The following is a 20,401-nucleotide window of genomic DNA, read 5'->3' on the forward strand; positions in this document are numbered from 1 at the left end:
TGTGCCTGCTCTTCACCCCACTTATATATTAATCAAATTCTTAAAAACCCAATCAAAACTGAAATTACCTAACTTGCCCTGTGTCCCATAGCTCCCAGCTTGCACGCCTGGGACTTGTAGCCTGGTCACGCTGTCCAGCTCCGAGAGGCAGTAACTGCTATGGAGGTGGGAGGTGGGAGGGGAGCATCCAGGGAGTGGACTTTCCCCATCGGGCTTTCGTGTCAGAATGGTACAATACCCAGAAAAGACACCTACCATAGGAGATGGAGTTTAAAGACATGCTGAATGACAGCTCCTTGACCCTGAGCTGATGACCGGCTGGATGGTGGCAAAGATGAAGCGTTAAGACCCGTGGCTGCTGACTGAGCCCGTTATGGTGTAACATTTGAAGATCTAATGGAATAATACGCTGTAAATGGCTCCCTTTTAAAACTTCCTGCCAGGAGCTGGAGAGGTAGCTCTGGTCTGGTATGCTGCTTGTCCCTCCCAGCACACTTAACCGCAGGAGTGTGGATCCCACTATTATTTGGGTGACTCAAACACCTGTGGCTCCAGCTCCAATGACGCCGAAGCCTCTTTTGGCCTCCACAGGTGTCGGCACAATTTCACAGACAGGTGCACACACAAGCTTAAAAATGTTCAAATTTCCTTCCAGCTTCTCTCCATTACAGCTGGGAAACAGGCTTCTAGTGTTTCCTCAGAGTCCAGGCCAGGTCGTGCACTTTTCTTAAAGCCCCAGATAGACTTTGTGTCGAGGTGGACATACATTATAGGTATTATACTAGGTTTTGCCCTAGTGGCAGGATGCCTTTTTCAAAGCTGTGAGAACTGTGGGCTGCACTAGGATCTGTGAGTTTGCCGTGCTGGTGGAGTTTAGAGACATTGAGCAAATCCCGACAAGCCTGTGGCTGAGGAATTCAATTATTTGATGAGGTAGGCTCAACCTTGCACTCAGAAATGTCTGGTTCTAGGAAACACGAGAGCCTTTAGTTTCCTACATCTTCCTCCACACGTTCACTGACGGGAGACGATCATGGTGGCGTGTCTTTAGCCCAGCTCTTCAAAGCAAATCCTGAGTCCAGGCTTCTGAAGAGTTCACATGACACATGGCTGATTCTTGTCTTAGGAACCACTCAGGCCTCAGGCTAGAACAAATGAGAGCTGTGCTTCCTGCAAACTGAATCAAAGACTTAGAAGATTAATAGAGGGGACTAAGTATAACTCCACAGAACAGCTTCTCTCCGTGTTCTGTATCCAGCATTGGCCATACAGACTGGATTGGAAGCGGGTATTATTTATTAGCAGCTTTTATATGAAGGCTAATGACCCGACTGCCAGACACTTCTCAGTCAAAGAAGTTTTGTTTTTAAAGATTTATTTATTTATTTAATATGTATACAGTGTTTTGCCTGCATATCTGCCTGCAGGCCAGAAGAGGGCATCAAATCTCATTACAGATGGTTGAGAGCCACCATGTGGTTGCTGGGAATTGAACTCAGGACCTTTGGAAAAGCAGTCAGTGCGCTTAACCACTGAGCCATCTCTCCAGCCCCAGTCAAGGAAGTTTTTACTGCTTCCCCCACCCCCTTATGATTTCTTATTAATTCCATAATGACAATGCAGGTTGTGATGCAGTTATAACCATACCTGACTCAGTACCCACTGGAGCCATCTTAATTTAGACTGGGGGCGGGGATTACATTACCAGACATCCCTCATACCCACCCAGGACTGGCTTTATAAGCCGAGGGTACATAGTAGGAAGGTTCTGTCAGTCATCTGACAAGGGTACTAGGGAGGACCTCCCCAGATCTGCAGGGGCTGTCAAGTCCGTGAGGAACTCGCAGTGACCAGGGCACTAGGATTGCTTGACAGAGATGAAGACGCATGAGTAGAGCTAACCTGACCTGCTCACTTCCTGCTTCACTCTAGTTGTTTTTTCCTATAAAGTCCACCTTAAATTGCTCTCTAATCCACAGCCTGGCTAACAGCTAATACAGACGCCTAGCTGCACAGCCTGGGTAACAGCTAATACAGACGCCTAGCTGCACAGCCTGGGTAACAGCTAATACAGACGCCTAGCTGCACAGCCTGGGTAACAGCTAATACAGACGCCTAGCTGCACAGCCTGGGTAACAGCTAATACAGACGCCTAGCTGCACAGACTGGGTAACAGTAATCTACGGATGCCTAGGTGCACAGCCTGGCTAACAGTAATCTACGGATGCCTAGCTGCACAGACTGGCTAACAGTAATCTACGGGTGCCTAGCTGCACAGCCTGGCTAACAGTAATCTACGGATGCCTAGCTGCACAGCCTGGGTAACAGCTAATACAGACACCTAGCTGCACAGCCTGGGTAACAGCTAATACAGACGCCTAGCTGCACAGACTGGCTAACAGTAATCTACAGATGCCTAGCTGCACAGCCTGGGTAACAGTAATCTATGGATGCCTAGCTGCACAGCCTGGGTAACAGCTAATACAGACGCCTAGCTGCACAGCCTGGCTAACAGTAATCTACGGATGCCTAGCTGCACAGCCTGGGTAACAGCTAATACAGACGCCTAGCTGCACAGCCTGGCTAACAGTAATCTACAGATGCCTAGCTGCACAGCCTGGGTAACAGTAATCTATGGATGCCTAGCTGCACAGACTGGCTAACAGTAATCTACAGATGCCTAGCTGCACAGACTGGGTAACAGTAATCTACGGATGCCTAGCTGCACAGACTGGCTAACAGTAATCTACGGATGCCTAGCTGCACAGCCTGGCTAACAGTAATCTACAGATGCCTAGCTGGAGGCATCCATCACCAGCAGCTGCTGCTTCTCCATCAGGTCATCCTTTCCCAGCTCCCCTCCTTGTGCTCCTGCTGGGCTTCTGGTACGTAGACCATGCTAGTCTGGAATTTGTGGTTTCCCCTCCCCTCTGCAGTGCTGGATTACAATTGTGTATTGCCCTGCCTGGCTCTCCCACACATCCTTAAGATTAAAAACTAAACTGGGCAGTGGTGGCGCACGCCTTTAATCCCAGCACTCACAAGGCAGAGGCAGGAGAAGTCTATAAAGCAAGTTCCAGGACTCTACATAGGCATGGCCATGTAAGTGATTCCATCTTGAATCCACCCTGCCCAAGCCCACCAACAAAAGTTGGCTTTATGGATAAAGGTTCCAAGGCATCAACTGTGATGAGACCTTTAATGCTCTGAACTTTTCCAACCTTTTCTGTATGAACCTAACAGGCTGCACTACTGAATTTCAGTAAGCTTTCTGATCTGAGCAACCTGGAGGGCAGGAACTCCGCCTTACTCTTCTGTCAATCCAGCCCCAGACATAACCCCATGCTCAGAATGCACGGTGGGGGCTGCAGTGGAGAACGGTAAGAGAGACAGGCAAGGCATCATTGCTTAGTGATTTATTCCCCTCCGTGGGCTCCATCAGCAGGTGGAATGGAAGACGCCTCCCACTCTGACCCCTTGGGTAACCAAGGCATTATACTCCTTCACCGCCTGCTCCGTCTGGAGGACCCGCACATCAATGCCTTGTTTCTCGAGGTACTCCACAGTGGATGGCGGCACCTGGAGAGAAGGGAGAGAGATGACTAAGAAGGGGGAAAGGGGCCCCAGAGACTTCTTTCCTGTCCTAAGGCAAGTGTACTTCGAAGAATCAGAGCACCTGTCACTTCTCAGTCACCTGGAGCGTCATCACTCCAGCATGGGGCAGGGAGCCCCAGTGAGCTTCAGAAAAGCCTCTGAGGAGCTGGAGTCACAGTGGTTCAGAGTGTGTGCATGCGTGTGGCCGAGTTCACTCCCAATACCAGGGTGGGAAAAACAGACCACAGTCACGTGCTCAAAGGGTCTCATACCCATGCTTTAGCCCTGGTGAAAAGAAAAGGGGGATACGACATTTTGACTCAGCCCTGGATTGAAGCCTTTCCAGCAGTGTAACTCTGGGTAAGGAATCTAACTCAGCACTTATTTCTCTTAATTCTGTGTTTATGAATCAGGGATAGGGTTGTAGGCTATGATTTTAACATGCGTTACATTTATTGATGTTGTGGAACATTTGTTTAATGATGCAAAGATGGGTTGCAGTTTTTAATGTGTTTGTTTAACTCCCTGAAGCTGTGGTTCTTTGCCTGTCCAAAGCACCTGATTGGTCTGATAAAGAGCAGAACAGTCAATAGCAAGGCAGGAGCAAGGATAGGTGGGGCTGCCAGGCAGAGAGGGTAAACAAAAGGAGAAATCTGAGAGGAGGAGAAGGAGGAGCAGGAACAAGGGGAAGAGGACGCTAGGGGTCAGCCACACAGCCAGCAGAGGCGTAAGAGTGAAAATAAGGTATACAGAAATAGAAAAAGATAAAAGCCCAGAGGCGAAAGGTAGATTCAAGTTAAGAAAAGCTGGCTAAGCCGGGCAGTGGTGATGCAGGCCTTTCATCCCAACACACAGGAGGCAGAGGCAGGAGGATCTCCGTGAGTTCCAGGCCAGCCTGGTCTACAAGAGCTAGTTCCAGGACAGGCACCAAAAACTACAGAGAAACCCTGTCTCAAAAATCAAAACAAACAAACAAAAAACCAAAACCAAAAAACCACAGTCAGGGCTGGGCACAGACTTGGAAATCCCCTTCTGACAAAGTGGAATCATGTACACAGTCTCACGCATCCTCGGTCTCTTACTGCTCAGCAACGAGAGGGCATGACATGGAGCTGAACTCCAGCGAAGGAGGTATGTGTAAAGCTACGGTCCAAGAGACAATGTCTGTCCTCAGGAATGTTGCGGACACCAGAACCTACCTTCAGGGCCTCACTCATCCCTCTGCCAATCACCAGGGTTTGCACGCCCTTCTCAGCGACTTCCTTCACATCTGCAGGCTGCACTCCAGGGGAATGCTGGGTATGGAGGAGAGAACAGAGGTACCAAGCTTTCTTCACAATAGAATTATTTTTTAATTTTTTTGGCCAGGCAGTGGTGATGCACACCTTTAATCCCAGCACTCGAGAAGCAGAGACAGGTGGATCTCTGTGAGTTCGCGGCCAACCTGGTCTACAAGAGTGAGTTCCAGGACAGGCTCCAAAGCTACAGAGAAACCTTTTCTAGAAAAACAAAACAAAACAAAACAAAACAAAAAAAAAGAAAAAAACAACAAAAACCCAAACAAATGAGAGAGTGTGTGTGTGTGTGTGTGTGTGTGTGTGTGTGTGCTCAAGCGCAGAAAGACCTGCCTGTCTCAGAGGAGCCACGGGAAAATGCACACACAGGAGGTGTGATTACAGACTCTAGGTTTGTTTTTTCAATTTTAATGAAGTAATTTTAAATATTTTATTCTGTCCCCTCTCTTAGCCTTTTAGCTCTCCAGTGGAGGAAGGAGAGGAAAAGAAGATTTTCCTGTGGGGACTCTATAGAGCAATCACAGCTGTATCTAGTCATTAGGTTTCAGCCTTTCAGACTTCAAGGCTGCTCCTCAGCACTGGAGTCCAGAAAGAGCCTTCAGTAGAGCAGAAGCAGTGTGTGTCTGAGTTCAAATCCCAGCTCTACCACTGCCAGCTGGGTCCTCTGCGCCCAGGTCAGATTCCTTCTCTGTGCAGTGAGAATGAAGGCTTTGGTGCTTGCACTTCCCTGTTCTTCCCGCTTTTATTATTTATTTGCTTGCTTGTTTTGAGGCAGGGTTTCTTTATGGTTCCTTCCACCCCCAGCTCCAGGATTTTTTTTTTTTTAAGATTTATTTAAAATAGCTATACAGTGTTCTGCCTGCAGGTCTACTTGCAGGCCAGAAGAGGGCACCAGATCTCATTACAAACGGTTTTGACCTACCATGTGGTTACTGAGAACTGAACTCAGTACCTTTGCAAGAGCAGCCAGTGCTCTGAATTGCTGAGCCTTTTCCCCAGCCCCCAAATATACTCCCCCTTCTCTCTCTCCTCTTCCACACTTCCACAGCTCCTGTTCCCAGAGGCTAGTCTCCCCCATCCCCTCCCTCCTTTTTTTTTTTTTTTTATGACTTTTCTCTCAATTAAACCCCACCAAAGCGAAAAAAAGAAATCTTGAAATGAAAATTCATGTTCATACAAAAACTTTTTCAGCCTGGTCAACACAACAAGCTCCATGACATCCAGGGCTGCTACATAGAGAAGCCCTGCCTCAAAAAACCAAAATACTGTCCCTGGTGCATGAGCTGGCTTTTTGAAGCCCACTCCATATGGCAGGATGCCTTCCTCAGCCTTGATGCAGAGGGGAGGGGCTTGGTCCTGCCTTGACTAAATGTGCCAGGCTTTGTTGACTCCCCATGGAAGGCCTTACCCTTTCTGAGGAGTGGATGAGGTGTGTGTGTGTGTGTGTGTGTGTGTGTGTGTGGTTTGGAGGGTGATGAGGAGGGAGTGGAAGGAGGGGAGGGAGGGAGAACTGTGGTTGGTATATGAAATAAATAAAAACAACAACAACAGAACACTGGTTCTTTTCCAGAGGACCCAGTTTGGAGTTCCGGCATATATGGTGGCTCAGAACTGCCTGTAACTCCAGTCAAGGGGTCCAACGCCTTTGGACACTGCATGCAAGTGTTGCACAGAGATGCATGCAGGCAAAACACCTATACACACAAAATAAAATAAAAAATAGAAAAGTATTTGAGACTTTAAAAAGTTTATGGATTTGGTTTTATGTGTGTTTTGCATGTGTTTTGCCTACATGAATATCTGTGTACCAGGAGCATGTCTAGTGTCTGGAGGTCAGAAAGGGGTGTCAGATCCCCAGAAATGGAGTTACAGACAATTGTAAACCGGGTCCCCTAGAAGAGAAACAAGCGCTGACAACTTCTGAGGCATCTCTTCAGCTGCAGATTTTAATGTTTAAATACTGAACTTTTTTTTTTTTTTTGATTTTTCGAGACAGGGTTTCTCTGTGTTTTTGGAGCCTGTCCTGGAACTAGCTCTTGTAGACCAGGTTGGTCTCGAACTCACAGAGATCCACCTGCCTCTGCCTCCCAAGTGCTGGGATTAAAGGCGTGCGCCACCACCGCCGGCAATACTGAACATTTTTAAGGACAAACTGGAAAAGGGACATACATGATCACAACTTTTTTTTGTTTTGCTTTTTTGAGACAGGGTTTCTCTGTAGCTTTGGACCCTGTCCTGGAACTAGCTCTTGTAGACCAGGCTGGCCTCGAACTCACAGAGATCTGCCTGCCTTTGCCTCCCACGTGCTGGGATTGATCACAACTATTTATTAAGACTATAAAAGAATTAATCAGACGCTCTTCTCAGGCCACACTCTCTGATCAATCTCAGATCCACCGTGAACTAAACTAATAAACATGATTTAAAAAAATTTAGTGTTTTTTTTTTTTTTTTCTGGAGCCACAGTGACCACAGTGAACATTTACTAGAATTACAGGCCAGGGTTGGAGAACTTCACCTTCCTTAAATAAATGCACTTATGCAAATTCCTGGACAGTTACTTCATTTAACAACGACTCGCAACTGTTTTGAACAGAGCCACGACCCCACCCCCTCCCCGACTCTTGGGGCGCACGTTGTTTCAGGGCAGTGGCTATCATGAAACAGGACCGCTGGCGGCTGGAAGTGCAGGGAGGTTGTCAGCAGGCAACACTGTGATCCTCGGCAGTCAGACTAGAGCTAGCGGGAACCCAGCAGAGCTGCTGCTTCAGTGAAACGCACTGACGGGTTCAGCCGTGCTGACCTGCAGGCCTACAGTGTCGTGCGCCAAGCAGTAAAAGATAACAGCAGGGGCCAGTGGATCCAGGCGCGGACAGCAATTACTCTCAGCTTCTCTGGGAACCTGGAATCGGAGCGGTGCTGTTTTCCACCTGCCCTCAGCTCCTGTATGCTTCCAGGTCCTCAAGGCAACCGAGGCTCTCACAGAGCATGATTCTGTTCTCTATTAAGAGGCTTTTTATCACACAGCCTAGGGCTGTGAAGCTCAGGTTTTTCTTGGGGGAAAGCTAATAATCGTAGCAGTGTGTTGACTGCTACCCAGTAGAGCAGCTAGACAAGAGGATTTCATCCTTTGTGGCTCAGAAATTTTATGATTAAACTGAAAAGGAAACATGGCTAAATTAAGCTTTCAAAGAACCTTTCCCTTCTGCACAGTAACAGGCTTGCATGGACAGCAGGAGTACTAGTCGCTGGCTGTACTGCGGTAAAGATGGCGGGAGTCTATGCCCTCTAGATATTGTCTGGGTTGTGTTCTCATTGTCCCTCGCCTGAGTGCCAGCCTCTCTGCCAATCTCGACTCTCCCAGGGCCCTGGCTCCTTTTCTGCCACAGTAAGGGTGAAACTTCTGACCACAGTTCTCCACAGTGATCTTAGCCTCCCTCCCTCCAGCTTCTGGCTATGGGAGCCCTGAGTGTCAGCAACCTTCCCACTGTCTCACTAAGAAGGCGGGTTGAAAAGGGTCTTCTGTTACATGCTTGCCCATGGCCGGCATGCCCAGGAATGGGGGATTCTGTGGGGCAGTGCATAAGATTCAGACCCAAACCGCACTGGCCTAACCCTGCTGCACTTGTAATACGGGATCGCCAGGCCCACATACAGCTTTGTTCTGAGGGCAAACCACGTCAGAAAGGAGCTGGAAGTCCAGTCCCGATGCCCACCTCTCCCTTCAACATGTGTGTCTAGGTCTCTTTCCTCTCAACCAAGCTGGTGTGGGAGGTCTCTCTGTCTCTGTGTTGCTCTTATTGGTTAATGGATAAAGAACGGCTTTGAGCCTACGGCAGGGAAGAACAAACCTAGGTGGGGAAAGGCAGGCTGTATGCTGGGAGGAAGAAGGGTGGAGTCAGAGAGTAGCCATGGAGCCACTGCTGGAGACAGACACAGACGTGCTGAAACTTTGCTGTTAGGCTACGACCTCGTGGTGATGCACAGATTAATGGAGATGGGTTAAGTGAATATGTAGGAGTTAGCCAATAAGAAGCTAGAGCTAATGGGCCAAGCAGTGATTTAATTTTTCTGTGTGATTATTTTGGGGCTAAGTGGCCAGGTGTTACAAGCGGCCCCTCCTGTAACACCAAGCCAGTAGCCTGATCTTGCCTATAGTTTTGCCGCTTTAGGACTGAATTCCCAAACAAATAAAAAGTCATTCCAGGAGCTGGACGTGCAGACGGAGAAAGTGGCATTGGCTGTTCACGGTTGCAGGGGCTCTCTTGGGGGTTAATAAATATATCCCAGAATTCCGAGAATAGCAACTGTACAAGTTCATGAATATGAGTGGAATTTTGGGTCCATTACATTGCATTGTGTAGTCTGTTGTGTGTGTGTGAGTGAGGGTTTTGCCTACATGTATGTCTGTACACCATCATGGGTGTTTTGCCTACATGTATGTCTGTACGGATGCTGGAGTGACAGATGGTTGTGAGTCGCCGTGAGAGCGCTAATCGAATCAGATCTTCCGGAAGAGTAGTCGGTATTCTCAACCAGCTTTCAGCCTTGCATTATGTACTTCAAAAGGGGCAGTTCAACGGTGATGAACATTCTTGGCAGAGAAGAGGAGGTAAGAAGTTACTTGGTCAACCTCCTGGAGGTCAGCCAGTCTATCACTGCAGCCTACTGGTCAACCTCCTGAGGTCAGCCAATCTATCACTGCAGCCTACTGGTCAACCTCCTGGAGGTCAGCCAGTCTATCACTGCAGCCTACTGGTCAACCTACTGAGGTCAGCCAATCTATAACTACAGCCTACTGGTCAACCTCCTAAGGTCAGCCAATCTATCACTGCAGCCTACTGGTCAACCTTCTGAGGTCAGCCAATCTATCACTGCAGCCTACTGGTCAACCTCCTGAGGTCAGCCAATCTATCACTGCAGCCTACTGGTCAACCTCCTGAGGTCAGCCAATCTATCACTGCAGCCTACTGGTCAACCTCCTGAGGTCAGCCAATCTATCACTGCAGCCTACTGGTCAACCTCCTGAAGGTCAGCCAGTCTATCACTGCAGCCTACTGGTCAACCTCCTGAGGTCAGCCAATCTATCATTGCAGCCTACTGGTCAACCTCCTAAGGTCAGCCAGTCTATCACTGCAGCCTACTGGTCAACCTCCTGAGGTCAGCCAATTTATCACTGCAGCCTACTGGTCAACCTCCTGGAGCGTCAGCCAGTCTATCACTGCAGCCTACTGGTCAACCTCCTGAGGTCAGCCAGTCTATCACTGAAGCCTACTGGTCAACCTCCTGGAGCGTCAGCCAGTCTCAGCACTGAATCTCACTGGTCAGCCTCCTGGAGCGTCAGCCAGTCTCATCACAGAATCTTACCTCAGTTCCTGTTTCTCTCCAGTCCCAAGCCCGACTGCCTCCGGGCCATACTTTGCAATCCTTGTAGGTTGAGGTAGAGCCTTGCACTTTCATTTGCCCCCAAGAGAGGGAAGCAATTTTAGGGGAAGCCATCAGTAACCAAGCTGCAATCTGAAGTTAAAGAAAAAGGCGCCAAGTCAGTCACTAAGGAATGTTGAAACCACTCCAAAATCCAGAGATAGATGCCCCAATTCTCCACACGAGGTACCCTTCTCTAACAAGATTCTCACCCCATTGTAAATCCTCTCTCTCTCTCTCTCTCTCTCTCTCTCTCTCTCTCTTGTTTTTTGGGACAGGGTTTCTCTGTGTAGCACTGGCTGTTCTGGAACTCACTCTGTAGACAAGGCTGGCCTCAAATTTACAGAGATCCACCTGCCTCTGTCTTCTGAGAGCTGGGATTAAAGGTGTGCGCCACCACTGCCCAGTTACTGAGCATTTCTCTAAGACATAGACATTATTCTTGGGATCCAGAATCACGAAAGCACAGAGAGCAGAGATGACAAGTATTCTAAAGACTCCAGAGGTAACCCTCAGGATAAAGTCTGGAAATGGAGATTTAGTGACGTGTGGTGGTGTTCTAGGCAGAGTTCAAGACCACCCTGCTCTAGGAAGTGAGTTCTAGGACAGCCAAGGCTGGTGCAATGGCTCAGAGGTTAAGAACACTAGCTGTTCTTCTGGAGGACCTGAGTTCAATTCCCAGTAACTACATGGTGGGATCTGATGCCTACTTCTGGCATAAAGGCACTCATATACATAAAATAAACCAATCTTTAAAAAAAACTTAAAACAACAATGAAACCAAAACAAAATAATTAAAGTGGAAAAAAAGCTCAACACCTTGCTTTTGAAAATAAAGCATTTACTTGTCCCTCCACAATTAAAACTACTAAGTGCCTATTTATACACACCACTGAGTTCCCAGCTCCCAGGAAGTCCCCTATCCACATTCTGTAGGCACCTAAGTGCAACTGTGGGAGCCAGCCATGATAAGCTAAGTACGGGCAGGTCACCCAAAGGAAGTTCTTTACTTCCAACCATTATCACTTGCCATCTGTAAATTTATTTATTTATTTATTTGTTTGGTTTTTTTTCAAGACAGGGTTTCTCTGTGGTTTTGGAGCTTGTCCTGGAACTAGCTCTGTAGATCAGGCTGCAGGCTGGTCTCGAACTCACAGAGATCCGCCTGCCTCTGCCTCCCGAGTGCTGGGATTAAAGGCGTGCGCCACTGTTATTCCTTTGCGGAACTACAGTTCCCAGCGTTCCCCTGGACCACGGACACATTTCCCAGAAGCCTTTGCATTCCTCGTTAAAAGGCGAGGGTCGCTATGACCCTGTCCCTTTTTCCTCCCCCCCTCTCCTGTCGTGTCCACACACCTTTACCTGCCCGCTGTTACCCCTCCCCCATTAAAAGTGCACCCACGTAATGTCTTTACCCTCTAACCCGCAGACAAGAAAGCCAGTCAGAAATTAGGAACAACAGCCACCACCTCCCGGCTGTAAATTTAATTTAAATGGAGGCCAGGGCTACATAGAAGGATCCTGTCTCATCTAACCAATCAATCAACCAACAAATAACTAAATAATCCAACAAAGTAGTTCCTTTTTCAGAAACACAAGATAATTTTTTAAAACCTAAAACTACTGAGCATGATGGTGTAACCTTTGCCCTCGGCAGTCAGCGGAGGCAGCTAACTGAGGCCACCCAGGGCCACGCAGTGAGACCCGTCAAAAAATTGTTATTATTTTTACAGTCTGTGTGTGCAAGTCACATCGTGTTTATGTCGAGGTTAGACCTGCTTCTTTCCGGCCACCTCGTGGGATCCCAGGATGGAATCCAGGTGGTCAACCTCTATCCACTTAGCTGTCCCCTGTCCCTAAGAAAACTTTTGAGGAGCAGCAAAATGAATTATGGGAAATAGTAAACTGGTGTGAGCAGAGGATGCCTGTATCTGTGCCTTGGGACATGTGCTATGGCTTCTAACACAAAATGCCACAGGTGGCTTCAATGGCAGAACTTTCTTCTCTCACTTTGGAAAGCCAGAATGTAAGATAAATATGCCAGCATGGTTGGTTCATGGTGAGACCCTTTTATGACTTGCAAATGGTCACCTTGCTACACTCTCAGGTGGCCCTTTCTACAGCCACGCACATTTCAGTGCTGCTCCCTACCCTTTGTTAAAAAAAAAAAAAAGGTTTATCTTTGTTTATGTGTGTGGACATAGGCTTGCACGAGCAAACTGCACCACCTGCATGCAGGAGCCCATAGTGGCCAGTAGAGGGCACTGGAGCCTTTGGAATTAGAGTTTCACATGGTTGTGAGACACTTTGCTTGCTGGGAACCAAACCGGGGTCTTCCGCAAGAGCAGTAGGCACTCTTATCTGATGCACCATCTCTTTAACTCCTTCCTGTCTGTAGGGAAAGGAGGAAGCCGAGTGCGGGATACTCTGAATGTACAGCCATTACAGGGATCAATGCCTCAGACTCATGGGGAATTGGCAAAGTCTTCTTTCTTCTCCAAGTGTTGACGGACAACTGATCAGTGTGCATACTAGCAATGGTAGCATCCTTCTCCCTTCTTCCTGTTTCCTACAGAGAGTAGCTGACCCCTGCCCCGGGCTGTACATAACAACCACCACCCTGAAGTCCAGAAGTGCTGAGGTAGTTGTTGCTGCTGCTGGAGTACCGCCCACCTGCCCCAGCTTTTCTGTGTCCTGTGTGGGTCACTTTGGTATTATTGTCCTCTCCCCATTCTCTAGCCATCCCCAGCCAGCTTTCTAGATCTAAGCCAGAAGCTTCTCTGCACTTCTTTAAGACTGGGTCTCACTATGTAGTCATGACTGGACCAGAACTCGAACAGAAACTTGCTATATAGACCACTCTGGCCTAGAACTGACAGAGATGCTCCCGCTTCTGTGTCCTGAACTCTGGGATTAAAGGTCTGTACCACCATGCTCATTATTATTATTAAATTTTATGTGTATGGGTGTTTTGTCTGCATGCGTTTCTGTGCACCATGAACATGCTTGGTGCCTACAGAGGACAAAGAGCCCCTGGAACTGGAGTTACAGGCTGATGTGAGCTGCCATGTGGGTGCTGGGAATCAAAACCAGGTCCTCTGGAAGAGCAGCCAGTGCTCTTAATCACTGAGCCATCTCTCCAGTCCCCATTTTACATTTACATTGTAGCAAACATTACAAAGATGTTTGAAATCCTTCTGGTTTGAAATTAATGTTTAAACATCCTCATGGCTCAAAAGCCAATGTGTAAAATATATCCTAATGTAATGATATCAACATGAACAACGAACCAATTTCAGGATACTACAAGAGGCAGACCACAGTTCCATTTTCTGGTATGGACGGTAACTCTGTGAGGTTGAGCAGCTTGAAGAGGGTGGTGACTGCAACCTGGTCCGTCAGCCCATCTTCTCACCACACTGTCTGGATACTACAGACATTCTTCTGCAAGTCCATCAACTGCCCCGATTCCATCTCCTCTGCACTAAAGAGGTAGTGGCTTCCTCCTTCCATTCAGTTTGATAGAAATAGGAATGAGGGCTTCTTGGCTCTTCCTTAGTTGCTACTCTAGTTTCTTTGAGACAGGGTTTCTCTCTGTAGCCCTGGCTGGCTTTGAACTCGCAGAGATCCGCCTGCCTCTGACTCCCGAGTTTAGCTGGGACTAAAGGTGTGCACGCACCACCACACCTGGCCAAAGGTTTTTTTTTTTTTTTTTTTCTGCATGCATTGAAATGAATGGTCCTTTCTCTTTATTCTGTTAATATGATGTAATATAGAGACTGATTTTTGTATGTTAAAGCAAATTTTGTATGCTTGGGATAAATTCCATTAGTTACTGTGTATATCATTACTGTGAAGTTGTTAATCCCAAAGATGGGAGGAGACACTGACCCAAATCATCAAGGCTAAATTAATTAAAACAAACAATTAATTAAAGTGATCTTTTGCTTTAATTAATAATAATAAAACAGGTTTTTTATTCACGTACATGGGGCTCAAGAGGCTGGACATGAGGAAGACAAGTTTTTATAGCTCGGGGTAGGAGATTTCCAGTTGAGGAATTTGGTGGGCACCCTGACTGGGTTATAGGAGCAGAATATAAGCAGAGTTAGTTCTAAGGACCTGCTCAAACAAAGGCATGACTGCAAGGTGGTTGAATCAAGGTAGTAATAGTAACAGGCAGTCATAAAAACGCTTTGACACAAAAACATGGTTACTGTTTCCTGGAACAAAAACCATTTGTAGTTAAAGTTACAGGTAGTGCATAGCCGGGTCCTTGAGAAACAGACTTAGTCATAAACAGGAATGAGCCAAGTTTGTTTTTACTATAAGATGGCTTTTTAAGGGGGCTGGAGGGATGGCTCAGGGTTTTAAGGGCACTGAAGGCTCCTCCAGGGCACCAGGTTCAAGTTTCCACATGCAGCTCACAACCGTCTGTAACTCTAGTTCCAGGGGATCCAGCACCCTCACAAAGACAAACATGGAGGCAACACACAGATGCTCATTTAAAGAAGAAGAAAAAGAAAAGATGACTTTTAAACCTAAAATGGAGGCAGACTGGTTCTTCAAAACAATACTTATGCTTAGTATTTTGGGATCCTGTTGAGAGACTAGGAGATGGACCTCCTGGTAGGCAGACAGACAGGGAGGGGGCCATGGCTAGTTAACAAAGGTGGCGAATTCAGAAGATGGCCAGAGTCTTTCTCACCTCTGACTGGAATAAAAACCCTACAGCTTATAACAAAGGCACCGTAGGCTTCTGCCTCTCACAGCAGGCACCCTGTGAGGGACTGGCCCAACAAGTTCAAGGCCTGCTCAGGACCTGCCACACAATGGTTCTCAGTCAACCATCCTAGCTTCCTACAAACTGACCAATCCTAAATTAGGGAGGAAGGCTCTTCAGAGGCTTTACCCTCCTCCTCGCCCCCCTTCCCCCCTCCCCAGCACACAGAGAGACTGCATTTTTCAGCTTCCTGAGTCCTTCTTCTGCTTTATGGGGGCTTTCTTCTTTTCTGTGCCTGCTGTGTGTGTGTTTCCAACCCTCACTCAAAGTCTTTCTTCAGCTGCTGATTCTGTCGGTGGTGTTTAGATTTCTCTCTTGCTTCTTACCTGTTGCACCTCAGATTTTTCCTGCCTTGTAATTCCTTAACTGGGAGAAAAAAAATGACCTGATCAAGGCCCTAGACTGTGTCACTTCAGGACCCCAGACTGTGTCACTTCAGGACCCCAGACTGTGTCACTTCAGGACCCCAGACTGTGTCACTTCAGGACCCCTAGACTGTGTGTGTCACTTCAGGACCCCTAGACTGACTGCATTATTTCCCTTTTTAAAAATTCTCTTTCATTTTTAGTATAATTTTGATCTTGACGCACTAAATTGATGGTGAAAACACGCCAATGAGTCATGAGTCACAGTTTGAATCTACGGCTGTCAGCTGGGGGCATATTAGAAATATTTAAGAATGAGGCAGCATAAACACAGATTACATAGAAACGAAAGTGGTGTGCTGGGAGAAGTTCTCTTGGTATCTGTGTTGATATCCTATGGCTGCAGCTCACCGGAGCAGCACTGGACAACAAGAACGGCAGAGGGCAGAGGCATGCTTCGGAGGAGGCTCAGGGCAGGGGCTCCTCTACCACTAACATGTTAGCAGCTCTGTGGTCCACATCAGTGTGTAGGCCCCCAAACAGCAACAGTATCGTGGGCGTGTGCTGTTTACTGTTTTTCAACAACAGACTTCGTGAAAGCATGACCTTAATTTTGCTTTGTAGCAAGACATCTCTTATCCTTGGATGGATCTAATTTTCAGATCCACGCCCAAGGGCTGTGCTCTCATTCCAGTCTGGGTTAGAAAAGCAGAAGCCCCAGCCTTAGTTATCAGTCCCCTTTGGATAAGGCTGTGAATTAAGTATAGTAAAGAAAACGACAGCATCAAAGCCTATGCTTTTCTGGGATTTTTCAAGACAGGGTTTCTTTGTGTAGTCTTGACTGTCCTGGAACTCACTGGAGACTGGGCTGCCTCGAACTCATTAAAGGTGGAAGGAGTTAGGCAGTGGTGGCACACACCCTTAATCCCAAAACTCGGGAGGCAGAGGCAGGTGTATCTCTGTGAGTACGAAGCCAGCCTAGACTACAAGAGGAAGTTTCAGGACAGCCAGGGCTGTTACACAGAGAAATCCTGTCTCAAAATACCAAGAAAAAAAAAAAAAGGTGGAAGGAGAGAAGGGATTCCATGAAGTTGTCTTCTGACCTCCAGGCATGCAGCACAAAAGTCTGCACACACAAATGATATCTTAAAAGAATCATTATTCTAGGTAATAACTTTCTTTCAGAGAAATTTTTTCTTTTTTTTTTAATATTTATTTATTTATTTATTATGTATACAATATTCTGTCTGTGTGTGTGTGCCTACAGGCCAGAAGAGGGCACCAGACCTCTTTACAGATGGTTATGAGCCACCATGTGGTTGCTGGGAATTGAACTCAGGACCTTTAGAAGAGAAGGCAATGCTCTTAACCTCTGAGCCATCTCTCCAGCCCCAATTTTTTTTCTCTTTAAAAACAAGTTTCTTTGATAATGAAAATGATACAGACCTTTATGATTTTTCCCTCTTTTTACCTGGAAATGTATAACAAGATTCAATGATTATCTCTGAAGCCCTTTTCCATGTTCCTGGCATAATCATCTGCCCATTAAAAGAAATCTATATTTAGTCATTCATTTTCTTATTTTATATGATTCATAATATATGTAGCTTTATATTAGCTTTAGGTAGTAGATATTACATAAGTTTTAAATATACCTTTATAACTTTGGCTTAAAGTAATAAATTGTAGGCTAAATATAGCTGCATTCAACTTAAATGATAGGAACACCTTTTCTTTATTTTTTATTTTTTTGAGTCAAGGTTTCTCTGTAATTTTGGCGCCTGCCCTGGATCTTACTCTGTAGACCAGGCTGGCCTCAAATTCACAGAGATTCGCCTGCCTTTGCCTCCCAAGTGCTGGCATGAGCCACCACCGCCCTACTGGAACGTCTTTTTTTGATAACAAGAAAGATTTGTTTATTTGAAACAGACTCTCACTACGTAGCCCTATCTGGCCTCAACTCAGAGCTCGCTCTTTCTGCTTCTGCTCACTGTCGGCTGGGATTAAAGGAGTGAGTGTATTTTAAAGTACATACAATGTGGCAGGGAATTACACTAACCACTTTATTGGGAATTATCCATGCTGGAGATACTATCACTTCTCTTTAGCGATGTTTGAAGTAATGGAGGAACTTCAGAAGGTTATAAAGTATTTAGGAGTAGGACTCAGGTGTGCCTCAATCCAAAATTCCGGCTGCTAGCATACATACATTGTTTCCCAAGCAGCACTGGGATTCTTTCTGGGAGAATGTTACATCTTACTCCTCAGTGGAATGGAACTCGACTTCCTATCAAACTTGCTGTTCTACGGTCTCCCAGTCCTGTACTTAGAGTCCTAGCTCACTCTCAGAGCCTGAGTTGAGCCCAGAGTCTTTCCTCCAGTAGAGCTTGGTTTCTCAGATTCTGTCGTGTGTGTGTGTGTGTGTGTGTGTGTGTGTGTGTGTGTTTCCTCACTAATGATTCCCCGCTGGTGAGCCCTGGGACTCTGTTGAGATTCGTGCGCTTCAATATTGTATAAGAGTTTCCACTAGGCAAGGAAGCTCTTTAAACAGGAAAGTAAAACAAAAATCGCGTCAGGAAGTCCCTGAAACCGGCCAGATTCACCAGGTCCCTCCCTGCCAGAGTTAGCGATAAAAGCTGAGAACACCCCTCAGACTGAAGGAAGCTGGGCTTCACAGAAGACTCTGGGATCAGACCAGCTGCCTGGAAGAATTAGAAACCATCAGCTGAAGGGGTTCAGAGCAGAGTCTCTGGGAAACCACACTACTCTCCAACCTGCTGAGCTGTCTGCAGACTGTGCAGGGTGCTCCAGATGTTGGAAGCTGTCACCCATGCAGGGCTCCCAGCTTTCGGGATCTGTCACCGTGCTGGGTTCCCAGCTTTCGGGATCTGTCACCGTGCAGGGTTCCCAGCTTTTGGGATCTGTCACCAGTGCAGGGTTCCCAGCTTTCGGGATCTGTCACCCATGCTGGGTTCCCAGCTTTTGGGAGCTGTCACCGTGCTGGGTTCCCAGCTTTGGGAGCTGTCACCCGAGCTGTTGTGTGTCTTACAGATGCAGCTGTCTTTGAGTCATTTCTGCTCCTGTACGTAAACCCTCACCCATACAGACTCCTGTAAAAATAAAACTCATGGGTTCACCAAGTTGGACTTTGGTGCTATCTGTACTTTGGTCTGTCTGTGGGAGCCCTACCAGGGGCGAGGAGACCTGTGTAGTGTCTCCCCAGGAACAGCTCAGTCACACAACCCTCCGCAGAGGGCAAGAGCCCCTGGCGACCTTCCCGAGAGACTTTCCTCCACGGTCCCGCACCCGGCCACAACCGCACCTTCCTCCACTTTCTCTAACCGCTCCCCACAATCGCACTCCCAGCCGCCATTCTCTTTACCCTCCGTCCAACTTCCCCTCCTTCTCCCGGTCGCCTCCGTCCCCGGGTCCCGGAGATCACTCACGGAGCGCCGCTGCTCCCCGCTGCTCCCCGCGGCTCCCGGAGTCCGCCAGTCCGGGCGCTTTCCCTCTTCCCCGCCGCTCAGCTCCCAGGCCTGGGGCGAGGCTAGTCGAGCGCCCCGCCCCTCACTCCCCATTGGCTGCCGTCCCGGCGAGTCCCGCCCCCCGGGCTCGCCGCCCGCCCCTCCGCCCCGCTCCCCTTGTTTTCATTCCCCCTGTCACACGAGGCCGCGGCGACCCCGAAGTGGGAGGGGAGAAGAAGTCGGCGAGGGCCGGGGACGGGAAGAGGGCGGAGAGCGGAGGCCCCGGAGCGCCTCTCTGGCCCCCCTAGCGCACGCGCTTCTCGACTGCTCCGGGCCGGCGTGGTATTGTGGGATCGCGGCGCCCGGGCCTGAGACGCTCGCCGCCGCCGGGCCGTCCACTCGAGAGAGCGATCGAGCGCCTCCTGTCGTCCGCACGGCGGCCCTGCCGGCCCTTGGCTCCCCCCGAACTCCTCCCGCCGCCGCCGCTCCCCCCCCATCCCCTCCTCCTCCATCCTCCAGTTCAAAATGGCGACGGCGGCGGCGGCGGCGGCGGCGGCGATGGCTCCTCCGGGCTGCCCGGGTTCGTGCCCCAACTTCGCCGTCGTCTGCTCCTTCCTGGAACGCTACGGGCCGCTGCTGGACCTGCCCGAGCTGCCCTTCCCCGAGCTAGAGCGGGTGCTGCAGGCGCCACCGCCGGACATCGGCCACGGAGAAGGTGAGCGATCGGCCCGAACGCCCGGCGGGAAGCGGCCCTGGCGCGCTCTGCCTCTCCGTAGACCTCCCGGGGCTCTGCGACCGGCTCCCCCTTCTCCAGGGACCGGGCTCCGCTCCGCGGATCCCGGGGAGAAGGGGGGGGTCCCGGGTGCTGGGGAGGCGGGGCGGAGGCCCCCCCTCTAGAGCCACTGTGCCCCGCGGGGACGGAGGTGGGGGCGTCGCGGGCCCGGTGGGGGCCGGGGCCCGGGAGGGATCATTGTGCTGGGCAGACGCCCTGGGGCCGGGTCCCCCGCGCCGGTGTGGGCCCCCCCAGTTCTGATCCCCTTAGGTGGCGGGGGAAGGGGAGAGCAGGTTCCGGCCAGCCTTGCGCTTTTCTCCTCCCCCTCCTCCCTCCGATCCTCCCCACTGTCTCCGGGGAGGCCGGGCCCATCTTCTCCCGGCGCCCCCTCGGCTCACTCCACCTGAGTGGGCGGGGGCCGACGGACACTCCACTCTCCCTGTGGTGGGAACTCCCCTGAGAGAGTCGGTTCCCGTCTCTTCCCGTGCCCTGGAGGGCTGGTCTAAACCCCCAAACTCCTTCCTGGCCTTAGGGAGAGCTTCTCCGCTCAGGGAAGGGGGCTTCCCCCAGTCCCTCATCAGGAGGGGAAATGAAGTCGGCTCAGCTTCTCCACTCTGGGGAGGCAAGGGTTAATTTCTCCTCCTCCATAGTTTTCCTCCTCACCACCTCCCCCAAAATAATAGAAAAGCATCTCCCCACTTTTC

General features: G+C 49.0%; 2 protein-coding genes across 3 annotated transcripts in view; one reads left to right on the plus strand and one right to left on the minus strand.

Moving 5' to 3' along the window:
• Positions 1-3,401: 3,401 nt before the first annotated feature.
• LOC121458742 (mth938 domain-containing protein) lies at positions 3,402-19,064 on the minus strand. 2 transcript variants are annotated; one of them, XM_041668051.1, is made up of 4 exons: positions 18,908-19,064; positions 10,257-10,406; positions 4,794-4,889; positions 3,402-3,579 (listed from the first exon to the last, which is right to left on the minus strand). In XM_041668051.1, exons 1-4 carry the CDS (start codon positions 19,037-19,039, stop codon positions 3,439-3,441), a joined length of 519 nt encoding a protein of 172 aa, XP_041523985.1. In that variant the 5' UTR covers positions 19,040-19,064; the 3' UTR covers positions 3,402-3,438. The 2 variants fall into 2 exon arrangements, with proteins under 2 accessions (XP_041523985.1, XP_041523986.1); XM_041668052.1 differs by having other exon boundaries at positions 18,844-18,980.
• Positions 19,065-19,164: 100 nt separating this feature from the next.
• Positions 19,165-20,401, plus strand: part of LOC121458740 (remodeling and spacing factor 1-like) — a 101,575-nt gene continuing 100,338 nt past the window's right edge. Inside the window, exon 1 of the mRNA XM_041668050.1 lies at positions 19,165-19,640. Coding sequence (XP_041523984.1) covers positions 19,451-19,640 — 190 coding nt within the window. The 5' untranslated portion in view covers positions 19,165-19,450. The remainder of the gene's footprint in view (positions 19,641-20,401) is intronic.

Source organism: Microtus oregoni, unplaced genomic scaffold, assembly GCF_018167655.1.
Source record: "Microtus oregoni isolate MIOR12 unplaced genomic scaffold, Mior012 000018F_ref0000195, whole genome shotgun sequence".
Classification (NCBI taxonomy): Eukaryota; Metazoa; Chordata; class Mammalia; order Rodentia; family Cricetidae; genus Microtus; species Microtus oregoni.